Source organism: Triticum aestivum, chromosome 5A, assembly GCF_018294505.1.
Source record: "Triticum aestivum cultivar Chinese Spring chromosome 5A, IWGSC CS RefSeq v2.1, whole genome shotgun sequence".
In the NCBI taxonomy this organism is placed as follows: domain Eukaryota; kingdom Viridiplantae; phylum Streptophyta; class Magnoliopsida; order Poales; family Poaceae; genus Triticum; species Triticum aestivum.
Genome location: NC_057806.1, coordinates 20,749,454 through 20,762,166, shown reverse-complemented (window position 1 = coordinate 20,762,166; position 12,713 = coordinate 20,749,454). Strand labels below are relative to the sequence as shown.

The 12,713-nt window shown below is 44.8% G+C and overlaps 1 protein-coding gene across 1 annotated transcript; it reads left to right on the top strand.

Annotated features, from left to right (window-relative positions):
• The first annotated feature begins 7,465 nt into the window (after nucleotides 1–7,465).
• On the top strand, nucleotides 7,466–11,897 carry LOC123101151 (beta-1,2-xylosyltransferase XYXT1-like). Its single transcript, XM_044522739.1, has 5 exons — nucleotides 7,466–7,628; nucleotides 9,308–9,367; nucleotides 10,157–10,219; nucleotides 10,483–10,551; nucleotides 10,666–11,897. Exons 1-5 carry the CDS (start codon nucleotides 7,466–7,468, stop codon nucleotides 11,856–11,858), a joined length of 1,548 nt encoding a protein of 515 aa, XP_044378674.1. The 3' UTR covers nucleotides 11,859–11,897.
• The last annotated feature ends 816 nt before the right edge of the window (nucleotides 11,898–12,713 follow it).

Here is a 12,713-nt window from a genome sequence, read left to right as displayed (position 1 = left end):
CGATGAGACTTTCTCACTCGTAGCGATGCTAAAAGTCTGTTGGAATTATGTTAGCAGTTACTGCATTATTTATGAAATCTTGCAGATAGGATGTCAAAACATTGTTTCCTCGACGATTTTCTTGAGGAAAGGTTATGTAATACAACCGGAAGGTTTTGTCAATCCTGAAAGATGCTAATAAGTATGCAAAGCTCCAGCATCCTTCTGAGGACTGGAGTAAGCATCTCGGAGTTGGAATGTATGCTTTGATGAGATGATCAAAGTTTTGGGTGTATACAAAGTTTATGAGAAACCTGTATTTCCAAAGAAGTGAATGGGAGCACTATAGAATTTCTGATGAGTATATGTTGTTGACATATTGTTGATCAGAAATGATGTAGAATTTCTGGAAAGAATGCAGAGTTATTTGAAAAGTGTTTTTCGATGGAAAACCTAGATTAAGCTACTTGAGCATTGAGCATCAAGATCTATAAGGATAGATCAAAACACTTAATGGTACTTTCAAATGAGCACATACCTTGACATGATCTTGAAGGTGTTCAAGGTGGACCAGTCAAAGAAGGAGTTCTTGCCTGAGTTGTAAGGTACGAAGTTAAGACTTAAAGCTCGACCACGGCAGAATAGAGAGAAAGGACGAAGGTCGTCCCCTATGCTTAAGACATAGGCTCTACAGTATGCTATGCTGTGTACCGCACCTGAAGTGTGCCTTGCCATGAGTCAGTCAAGGGGTACAAGAGTGATCCAAGAATGGATCACATGACAGCGGTCAAAGTTATCCTTAGTAACTAGTGGACTAAGGAATTTTCTCGATTATGGAGGTGGTAAAAGAGTTCGTCGTAAAGGGTTACGCCGATGCAAACTTTGACACTAATCCAGATTATTCTGAGTAGTAAACTGGATTCATATAGTAGAACAGTTATTTGGAATAGCTCCAAATAGAGCGTGGTAGCTGCATCTAGGAGATGACATAGATATTTGTAAAGCACACACGGATCTGAAAGGTTCAGACCCGTTGACTATAACCTCTCTCACAAGCATAACATGATCAAACCCAGAACTCATCGAGTGTTAATCACATGGTAAATGTGAACTAGATTATTGACTCTAGTAAACTCTTTGGGTGTTAGTCACATGGGGATGTGACCTTGAGTGTTAATCACATATCGATGTGAACTAGATTATTGACTCTAGTGCAAGTGGGAGACTGTTGGAAATATGCCCTAGAGGCAATAATAAATTGATTATTATTATATTTCCTTGTTCATGATAATCGTTTATTATCCATGCTAGAATTGTATTGATAGGAAACTCAGTACATGTGTGGATACATAGACAACACCATGTCCCTAGTAAGCCTCTAGTTGACTAGCTCGTTGATCAATAGATGGTTACGGTTTCCTAACCATGGACATTGGATGTCATTGATAACGGGATCACATCATTAGGAGAATGATGTGATGGACAAGACCCAATCCTAAGCATAGCACTAGATCGTGTAGTTCGTATGCTAAAGCTTTTCTAATATCAAGTATCATTTCCTTAGACCATGAGATTGTGCAACTCCCGGATACCGTAGGAGTGCTTTGGGTGTGCCAAACGTCACAACGTAACTGGGTGACTATAAAGGTGCACTACGGGTATCTCCGAAAGTGTCTGTTGGGTTGGCACGAATCGAGACTGGGATTTGTCACTCCGTGTGACGGAGAGGTATCTCTGGGCCCACTCGGTAGGACATCATCATAATGTGCACAATGTGATCAAGGAGTTGATCACGGGATGATGTGTTACGGAATGAGTAAAGAGACTTGCCGGTAACGAGATTGAACAAGGTATCGGGATACCGACGATCGAATCTCGGGCAAGTATCGTACCGATAGACAAAGGGAATTGTATACGGGATTGATTAAGTCCTTGACATAGTGGTTCATCCGATGAGATCATCATGGAACATGTGGGAGCCAACATGGGTATCCAGATCCCGCTGTTGGTTATTGACCGGAGAGCGTCTCGATCATGTCTGCATGGTTCCCGAACCCGTAGGGTCTACACACTTAAGGTTCGATGACGCTAGGGTTATAAAGGAAGTTTGTATGTGGTTACTGAATGTTGTTCGGAGTCCCGGATGAGATCCCGGACGTCACGAGGAGTTCCGAAATGGTCCGGAGGTAAAGATTTATATATGGGAAGTCCTGTTTTGGTCACCAGAAAAGTTTTGGGTTTTATCGGTAACGTACCGGGACCACCGGGAGGGTCCCGGGGGTCCACCAAGTGGGGCCACCAGCCCCGGAGGCTTGCATGGGCCAAGAGTGGTAAAGGACCAGCCCCTGAGTGGGCTGGTGCGCCTCCGACAAGGCCCAAGGCGCAAGGGAGTGGGAGGGGGCAAACCCTAGGGCAGATGGGCCCTAAGGCCCACCCTGGTGCGCCTCCCCCTCTCCCCTCCCCTTGGCCGCCCCTAGATGGGATCTAGGGGGCTGCCGCCACCCCTAGGGAGGGAACCCTAGGTGGGGGCGCAGCCCCTCCCCTTCCCCTATATATAGTAGAGGTTTGGGGTGCCCAATACACACGAGTTCCTCTCCCCGCTGGTGCAGCCCTACCTCTCTTTCTCCTCGTCTCTCGTAGTGCTTGGCGAAGCCCTGCTGGAGTACCACGCTCCTCCACCACCACCACGCCGTTGTGCTGCTGCTGGATGGAGTATTCCTCAACCTCTCCCTCTCTCCTTGCTGGATCAAGGCATGGGAGACGTCACCGGGCTGTACGTGTGTTGAACGCGGAGGTGCCGTCCGTTCGGCACTAGGATCTCCGGTGATTTGGATCACGACGAGTACGACTCCTTCAACCCCGTTCTCTTGAATGCTTCCGCGTAGCGATCTACAAGGGTATTTAGATGCACTCTCCTTCCCCTCGTTGCTAGTTTCTCCATAGATAGATCTTGGTGACACGTAGGAAAATTTTGAATTTCTGCTACGTTCCCCAACAAACTAAACTAGTGATAAAACAAGAAACTAAAAGACTCGATTGCAAGATCTAAAGATATACCTTCAAGAACTCACCTCCCTGGTAACGGCACCAGAAAAGAGCTTGATGTCTACTACACAACCTTCTTCTTGTAGACGTTGTTGGGCCTCCAAGTGCAGAGGTTTGTAGAATAGTAGCAAATTTCCCTCAAGTGGATGACCTAAGGTTTATCAATCCGTAGGAGGCGTAGGATGAAGATGGTCTCTCTCAAGCAACCCTCCAACCAAATAACAAAGAGTCTCTTGTGTCTCCAACACACCCAATACAATGGTAAATTATATAGGTGCACTAGTTCGGCGAAGAGATGGTGATACAAGTGGTATATGGATGGTAGATAAAGGTATTTGTAATCTGAAATTATAAAAATAGGATGGTAACTAATGATAAAAGTGAGCGTAAATGGTATTGCAATGATAGGAAACAAGGCCTAGGGTTCATACTTTCGCTAGTGTAAGTTCCGTCAACAATACTAACATAATTGGATCACATAACTATCCCTCAACATGAAAGAAAGAGTCACTCTAAAGTCACTAATAGCGGAGAACAAACGAAGAGATTATGGTAGGGTACGAAACCACCTCAAAGTTATTCTTTCCAATCAATCCGTTGGGCTATTCTTATAAGTGTCACAAACAGCCCTAGAGTTCGTACTAGAATAACACCTTAAGATACAAATCAACCAAAACCCTAATGTCACCTAGATACTCCAATGTCACCTCAAGTATCCGTGGGTATGATTATACGATATGTGTCACACAATCTCATATTCATCTATTCAACCAACACATAGGACCTCAAAGAGTGCCCCAAAGTTTCTACCGGAGAATCACGACGAAAACGTGTGCCAACCCCTATGCATAGGTTCATGGGCGGAACTCGCAAGTTGATCACCAAAACATACATCAAGTGAATCACGTGATATCCCATTGTCACCACAGATATCCATGGCAAGACATACATCAAGCGTTCTCAAATCTTTAAAGACTCAATCCGATAAGATAACTTCAAAAGGGAAACTCAATTCATTACAAGAGAGTAGAGGGGGAGGAGAAACATAAGATCCAACTATAATAGCAAAGCTCGCGATACATCAAGATCGTGCCAAATCAAAAACATGAGAGAGAGAGAGAGAGATCAAACACATAGCTACTGGTACATACCCTTAGCCCCGAGGGAGAACTACTCCCTCCTCGTCATGGAGAGCACCAGGATGATGAAGATGGCCACCGGAGAGGGATTTCCTCCTCCGGCAGGGTGCCGGAACGGGTCTAGATTGGCTTTCAGTGGCTGCGGAGGCTTCTGGCGGCGGAACTCCCGATCTATTATGCTCCCGACTGTTTTTAGGGTATATGGAGATATATAGGTGAAATGAGTACATCGGTGGACCGAAGGGGGGGCCACGAGGCAGGGGGGCGCGCCCCAGGGGGGTGGGCGCGCCCCTACCCTCGTGAGCTCCTCCTTTATCTTCTGACGTAGGGTCCAAGTCTATCCGGTAGGTTTCCTTCCAAAAATAACTTCTCCAGTTGATTTCGTTCCGTTTCGACTCCGTTTGATATTCCTTTTCTTCGAAACACTGAAATAGGCATAAAACAACAAATCTGGGCTGGGCCTCCGGTTAATAGGTTAGTCCCAAAAATAATATAAAGTGGAAAATAAAGCCCAATATTGCCTAAAATAGTAGATAATATAGCATGGAGCAATCAAAATTTATAGATACGTTGGAGACGTATCACAACGCGGCACAAGAAGAAGCGCTACTGCTAATTAGCAGTAGCGCGGTCCAGGTAAACGCGCTACTGATGCGAATTTAGCAGTAGCGCTTGAGGGCTAAACCGCGCTGCTCCAAAAATCCACCAACAGTAACCAACACCCTAAGTTTAGCAGCAGCGCGGTGTCGCGGGGCGTGCTACTGCTACAGAAATAGTAGTAGCATGCTTTTTGCTCATGTCGCTGCTGCTAATTTTGAAATTGTCCACACGGTTGGCCCCGTTTAGCAGTAGCGCATGCGAGAAACACACGCTGCTGCTACGCTATTATCAGTAGCACGCTTTCGCTCCCGCGCTACTGCTAAGTCGCAGGACCCCACCAACTTTTTCCACCCATCCATCCTCCCCTCCCCCATCCTCCCATTCCCCTACCTCCCATCCTTCCTCTCTCACTCTTATTATTTCTCAATACTTCTCCCCCCATTACTCTCCCTCTTCTACCTACCTTTCTCTCTCTTCATTACTCCTAGCTAACTACACACCACCTTCATTAAGGCATCTTCTTTCTCTTTTTCCTTCACCCTCCACTAGTCAAAGTTGTCTCCTCCCAAATTAGCTAGCTAGGTAGATGTAGCATTTAGTTAAGTGACCTATTTGCCCCCTAACTAGATCTATCTTTGTCAAGACGAGCTTTGTGCACTTTTGATCTCCCTACATCATCATCTCCACCATGTGCTCGATCTTGAGATAGAGGTGATTAAAATTTCATGCTTTTGCAAAATGGAAATATGTGAATGTGTGTGTGATATGATAATTGGACAATATGATGGAAATTGTGTGTGTGTGGCATGAGTTGACGCCAAATTGTGCTTTTGAGTTGCCTATGTTTTGCCGAAATGTCGATTTATTTCCGTTTCGGCGAATTCCGGGCAAACTCTAGATCTATATGTCCTATTTTTAGGGAAGGTCATGCCGAATTTCTGTATGACTTTGATGCATGCACGCATTTTTATAATCAATTTGTTTATTATTACCGTGCAGACGTTCATGATGGTCAGTGGAACGATGGTGAACAGGTGGCTGCGGTCGGCGGTGCAGGACATGAAAGAAAATAACCGGACAGAGATTTTATGTCCGTGTCGAAAATGCAAAGGAATAGTTTGGCTCGACCCCTATGACGATGGTCGTGTCGAAGCGCACCTCCTCATGACTGGTTTCATGGATGGCTATACTCGGTGGATAATTGAAGATGAGCATGACGATGTTGAGGACGCCGACGGGGCAGACAATGACGACATGGGGCAAGACGAAAAGATGATCGATAATGGCGGCGGGGAAGAGGCCGGACATGGCGGCGGAGAAGGGGCCAGACATGGTGGCGGAGAGAATGTGGACTCCACGCAACAGAGTTCGTCGGTACTAAGTTCAATCGTGCGGGGCCCTCATGTTCAAGCACTGCTTCGCAAGGAGACGAGTACTGAGAGAGCTGCTTCTAGAGAGGAGGCTAAGCTGGAGCAACTGGTGGTAGACTCGAACACCCCATTGTATGATGATTGCAATCCTGAGGTGACCCGCTTGAGTTTCACGCTTCAACCCCTGAAGACGAAGGCTAAAAACAAATGGACCGACACGAGCCTCGATGAGCATCTCAAGTACCTAAAGGATGTTCTTCTCGCGGGGAATCTATGTCCTACTAGTGTTGATGAGGCCAAGAAGATCGTATGCCCTCTTGATCTGCCGTGGGAAAGTCTAAGTAGCATTTCTCGAAGTTGGATATTTTCCAAGTGGCATTTTTTGAATTGCCGGAAATTGCAGTGACATTTATCCAATTAAACTAAATATCTATGTAAGAGCATGGTTAGTAGTATAGCCAACTGTTGTCTATAAAAAAGTCTTATGTTATCTATAGTCAATCTTATAGCCAACATGTATAACAATTAGCTATAAGTATGTGCTATTTTATTAATACATGGTCCATATTCCACTCTCACATAGTAGTAGTGCTTAGGAGCACGTGCTGCAGCTCACTCTTGTATGAGAGTCTGCTTAGTGCTTACATTCTCTCTCTTTTCCTCTCTCCTTCAACTAAACATAGAAATATTACTTTACTTCTTACAACCTGCTGACTGTACCTTATTGTACTTGCTCTAAGAAAAGCCTACATTCCGGACCATCCCAACGGCAGCATTGTCTCAGAACTTGAGGGTTAGTTCAATTCATGGTTCTCACACCCCCATTAATGGTGTATTCGGGTTGACCTCGGGTGTCACCAATCCCCATCACATCTAATGCAACATTAATTGCGCCGATCATCGAACGGATAGCCCGTTACTACGACCCTGTAACTAAAAATGATCTACTACTCAAGAGAGGACAAGGAACAAGTCGTTGATAACACGGAGACCTGTTGGACTGGGATAAGCCGGAGACTTGCAGAACGGGAGATCTCCACCGGCACGTTACGCTGAACAATATATCAAAGTCAAAGTAGCTACTAGTAGAAGCAGTAAGAATGAAGCTAAGCTAGGTGCGAGTGGATCGATGTGTGCTCACTGTAAGTAGCTCTTGCTCAAAATAGATAGAACCAACCACTTGCAAATGGATCGCTAGGCACGTAACGTTGCATGCTTAAGCGCCTGCATAAAAGACGTTACCCGTCGCACAAGGCGAGCCTGCTTACACACACAGATTTAGAAGGCACGTAGAGTGGACAGAGAAGTGACAGGAGAACCAGGGCCCAGGGGATGGCTGGCGACTGGTCCTCGTCGTCGTCGACGGCCGCAGTGCCGTCGTCGTCGGGCATGGCGAGAAGGCTGGCTCGGCACCACCAGGCCGTGCTCGGGTTCCTGCTCGGTTTCTTCGTCAGCGTCGTGCTCTACACCACGGTGTCCGGCCCGAATTCCATTGGTAACCTTCTTTTATTACTATCTCAGTTACCTGAATACCGCCCCCCTAATATCCGGCCCCCAAAAACAATGCAACGTACTTGCAGCTACGTAGATCAAGTTGATCAACACACGCAACAAATGGACATAGATCATACTAGCAACCGGACATACTAGTTCATACAACCCAAAGATATCTTCAGCGGGCAAGATTGAGTGAGATTGTGCCCCAGGTTACTCAGCCTCTCAAGGATTGGTGGCTGAATGCAAGGTCGATAACTCAAGGATATAAGAGCAAGACCATAATTTCGTTAGTGCATTTAGTCATGTGGGGCATTTGGCGCGAGAGGAACGGAAGAGTGTTTGACAATCTCTTCACATTGTTGCAAAGTGATAGATGAAATCAAGGTCGATGCTAGGCAATTGGAAATGGCTAGCTTAAGACGTCTGATCCTTCTTTAGCTGCTTGTTAGTGGTGCTCTTCATGTTGTGCTTTCGTGTCTTATCTTGTCGTTTTGGCTTGTTTGTAGCTTTGCTTTGCTGGACTTGGAGTTGTTGAATTGGTCGTGTTTCCTTTCCTCTCTTTTTAATATTATAGGCATGCAGCTCTCCTGCATGATTCGAAAAAAAATCCATATCTAGGCAAAAGTTTGATTTTTGCTTAAAAGCTAGTACATACTTCCTCATATCCATATTACTTGTTCATTCAGTACAACTTTATGCTAAAGTTAACACTTAGCAGTACCAAAAAAGAAGCTAAAAGATTCACTCATAGTGTTTTCTACTCCCTCCATTCCAAAATAATTGAAGATTTAGGATTGTCCCAAGTCAAACTTCATTAAGTTTGACCATGTCTATATAAACATCTATAACACCAAATTTGCTTCATTATATTCATTATGAAATACATTTGCATGTTATATATACTTGATGTTATGAATTCTTACAATTTTTTCTATAGATTTGGTCAAACTTAAAAATGTTCGACTTAGGACAATTCTTGAACTTCATTTGAAACGGAGGAAGTAGTCTCAAAACAAGACCACACACTTCTTTTTATATTTGTAATATCTGTTTATTTACGAAATTCTTCATAGTAATGTGCTTGTTTCTTTGTGTGTTCAGTCGTTCTGCAGTCCACGCCGGGTGAGCGTACTGAACAAAGTGCCAGGACTTCTCCTCCTCTAGTGTCATCGCCAACGTTTTGGGTACCGAGCGAAAATTCGCGATCTCGCGCGGTTACCGCGTTTACCGTTCTCCCTCGAGAAACAGTCGTACCGAGCAAAATATCTCGAACATTTTGAAAATTTTGAATTCAAACACTCACTGTCTATTTAAATAGGCACCATCTCTTCCTTAAAAACAGGACAGGCAGTGGCCTGGTGGCAAAGGCATCCTTTCTTGACCAGCAAGTCGCGGGTTCGAATCTTCCCTCACGTATTTGTATTCTTTTTTACGAAGCAAAAGTTCAAAAATGCTGCAGCATCAAGGGGTCGAACTCACGGCGTAGGAGGAGGCGGAAGTTGCGGTCCGCTAGCCACTACGCCAGCGCATTATTACAGGAACTATATATAGAGTAAAATATGTATCTATATCGACGTCAAAAATATTTGAATTCAAATTTTAATTTTAAATTTCGTCCGAATTTTTTTCGAAATTTCGCGGTTACCGTGGTAACCGCAAATTCCGGTGACCCTCGAGAAAAAAGGTCTGCTTGGGATCCAAAACTATGGTCATCGCCGCCTAATAATTCTACTCAAGGTATATTAATATCTAGTACGCGTCTCGTTATATTCTGATTTATCATGTGTACTAGTAGGTAACAGATATGTGTACGATCATACATTTTTGGAGATAGAATATGGTTATGCAAAAATACACAGTATGGGATATATCACGATACATAGTTCCGTATTTTCGTATAAGAGCATTTAGATCACTAAAATAGTGATCTAAACGCTCTTATATTAGTTTATAGAGGGAGTATGTTTCTCTCTAAATTTGGTCAAACTTTGACTTCATAAAAAATGCATCATCTTATGAAAATACTTCCTTAGAGAGAGATCATGTGCATAATTGTTATACAGCTCCATGTGCACACACTTTTTTGTCATACTTATCTAGATACATATGTTTCAAAATATATAAAGTTTATCAATACATACTAATTGTATGTGTATTCTGGCTATATCTGTTTTAACATTGAATATTTAAGAGCAGTCCTGATGCTACACCTTGTACTATACCTTGATAATTATGCCTAAGCAAAAAATCTGACACGTCACCCTATTTAGTGAGAAAAACGAGAGTTACCATATCTTAATCTAGCTATAGCACTTTGTGTCAAAACAAAGATAAGTACTTTTCTCTCTCTCACGAAATACATTGAAATGAGACTTTTTTTAGACACAATCCATCATAAAAGCTATATCTAAATACCTATCTAATGCATATAAGTATATAAGTTGAGATATAGTAATGCATTAGACTGCCCTAAGGCCATGTAATTCTGCGTATTTTGCTTTGTGGATTGATGACAAACATTGACAGCAGCAGTGCATGACATAGAAAATGGGCAGAAGGACGTACTAACCAAGACGATGGGGAAAGAACGTATCGAAGACAAAAAGTTAGTAGATGGGACCGACATGAATAAGAAAACTGGTAACTCATCTATAGTTTTTTTTTCTTTATTTCTTTTTTGAGGGTGCATCTATAGTTTATGTTGACATAATTACTTTCTTGATCTTAAGTTGACATAATTATTATTTTTCGAGTACGCTCTAGTCCTTGCGGTTATTTTAGTTATTGATTGACCAGCTTCAATCAATGTATTAACTCAGCTAAGGTGCAAGTGCATAGCACAGACCAGTTAGGTCAAACGGCAAATGATGCTAGCGGCAAGTTGAAGGAAGAGCTCATTCGGCAAGAACTCGATCAAGACGGTGATGGGAATAATAGAAGCAACGTCACACGTGGTTAGCTTGCTTCCCCAAGAAACTCACTTCCCTTCATATGTCATTTCATTTCATTCATCTTCTGAATCAGTATGCACTCAGGTACTCCACTCAAGCCCATCTGCGACCTGTCCGACCCTAGGTATGACATCTGCGAGATCTCTGGGGACGCCCGTGCCATCGGCGCCAACTGTACCGTCCTCTATGTCCCGCCCGCCGATGAGCGCGGCCCTGATGGCGCGGAATGGACCATCAGGGACCAGTCTCGCAAGGACCTAGGATACATCGACAAGGTGAATGTCAAGACCCTGAGCGCCGCCCAGTCCCTGGTGGCGCCGGGGTGCACCTCCCGGCATGCTGTCCCGGCCGTCGTGTTCGCCATGAACGGGCTGACGTCCAACCCGTGGCACGACTTCAGCGACGTCCTGATCCCGCTCTTCATCACCACCCGTGCCTACGACGGCGAGGTCCAGTTCCTCGTAACCGACTTCCGGCCGTGGTTCGTGGACAAGTACCGGCTCATCCTCACCAACCTGTCACGCTACGACATCATCGACTTCAACAAGGACACTGGTGTCCGGTGCTACCCACACATCGTAGTCGGCCTCCGCAGCCACAGCGACCTCGGCATCGACCCGACCCGCACGCCATACAACTACACAATGTTGGACTTCCGCATGTACATCCGAGACGTCTTCTCACTGCCGCCAGAAGGCCAAGGAATCCCGTTCAAGGAGGCTAACAAGAAGAAGAAAAACGGTGGCACTAGCACGGAGGAACAAAAGCCGCGCCTCATGCTCATCAACCGCGCCGGGATCAGGAAGTTCGTCAACCTTCCAGAGATCTCCGCGGCGGTGCAGGCCGCCGGGTTCGAGGTGCTGGTCGTGGAGCCGCTGCGTGACATGAGACTCGAGGAATTCTCTCGGGAGGTGGACTCGTGCGACGTGCTGATGGGCGCGCACGGGGCCGCGCTCACAAGCTTCTTCTTCCTCCGCACCAACGCGGTCATGCTGCAGGTGGTGCCATGGGGCTTAGAGAGGGAGGCCATGAGTTACTTCGGCGTGCATGCCAAGGACATGATGTTGCAGGACATGGAGTACAGCATCACCGTGGAGGAGAGCACGCTGTATGAGAAGTATGGCAAAGACCACCTGGCGGTACGTGACCCAGAGGCACTACGTAAGCAGGGGTGGCAGTTGTTAAGGAAGTACTTGTGGGACGAGCAGGACATCAGGCTTAACGTCACCAGATTTTCTCCCACTCTACACCAGCTGCTTCGAACGCTCGGTGAATAGAGGATAGGAAATACTACTAGTAGGTTACAAGAAGGTTGAAACAACAAATTTGCTCATTTTCAAAACAATAACTTGTGCGTACGATGTAATATGCTTCAAGCTTCCGAAACAAAGCACTCGGCAAAAGATATGCAAAAAATATAGTATGAGAAGATGGACTCTATTAATGATTTACGGACTGTATATTTTGAGGGAAACACACTTTACACCCTAGAAATAATGCCCGAGTTCAATTTGCAACTTGCAGGATCAAAATCGGTTAGGATAAAAAAGGGGTTCAAGGAAAAGTGGCGCATCTTGAAGAAGGTGCCAAAATTAAAGCCTAGAAGACAAAAGAGAATTATTGTTGCTTGTATGGCGCTTCACAACTATATTCGGGACACCAAGTTACGTGGCAAAGAGTTTGTTAAGTGTGCCGCGGATGAGGACAACATGCCACATGCGGTGCAACAGACTGTACCACTACAAGGCGATAGTGTCTCATCTTTACTTGACGCGGTAAACATGAACAATGTTCGTGATAACATTGCTGACTCATTGTTTGCCGCGAGAGGAGGGTAACTATCTTATGGGAGAGCAAGTGATGTCTTGTCTTATGGTATAGATATGTGACTGATGAAGCATGAACAAGTAACGTCTTTAGCTATAGATGTGGGAAATTAAGTGGTGTCTTTTGGTATAGATATGTGGCCGGTGATGTATGAACAATTTAATTCTCTTGGTAATGTATGAAGAACTGATTTTATATTTGTAGTTTCATTCGTTCACAATTATCACACTTTAATTACCTCCAACATACGAGTGAATTGCAAAAAACCACCACATTTGGGGCATCGATTGCAGAAAACCACGAGG

What these genes read in the sequence shown, in the direction of transcription:
- LOC123101151 (XM_044522739.1), top strand. Translation starts at nt 7,466, where the DNA reads ATGGCTGGCGACTGGTCCTCGTCGTCGTCGACGGCCGCAGTGCCGTCG. An exon ending in GTCCGGCCCGAATTCCATTG is followed by an intron (nt 7,629 to 9,307) that starts GTAACCTTCTTT and finishes GTGACCCTCGAG; the next exon opens with AAAAAAGGTCTGCTTGGGAT. An exon ending in GCAAGAACTCGATCAAGACG is followed by an intron (nt 10,552 to 10,665) that starts GTGATGGGAATA and finishes GTATGCACTCAG; the next exon opens with GTACTCCACTCAAGCCCATC.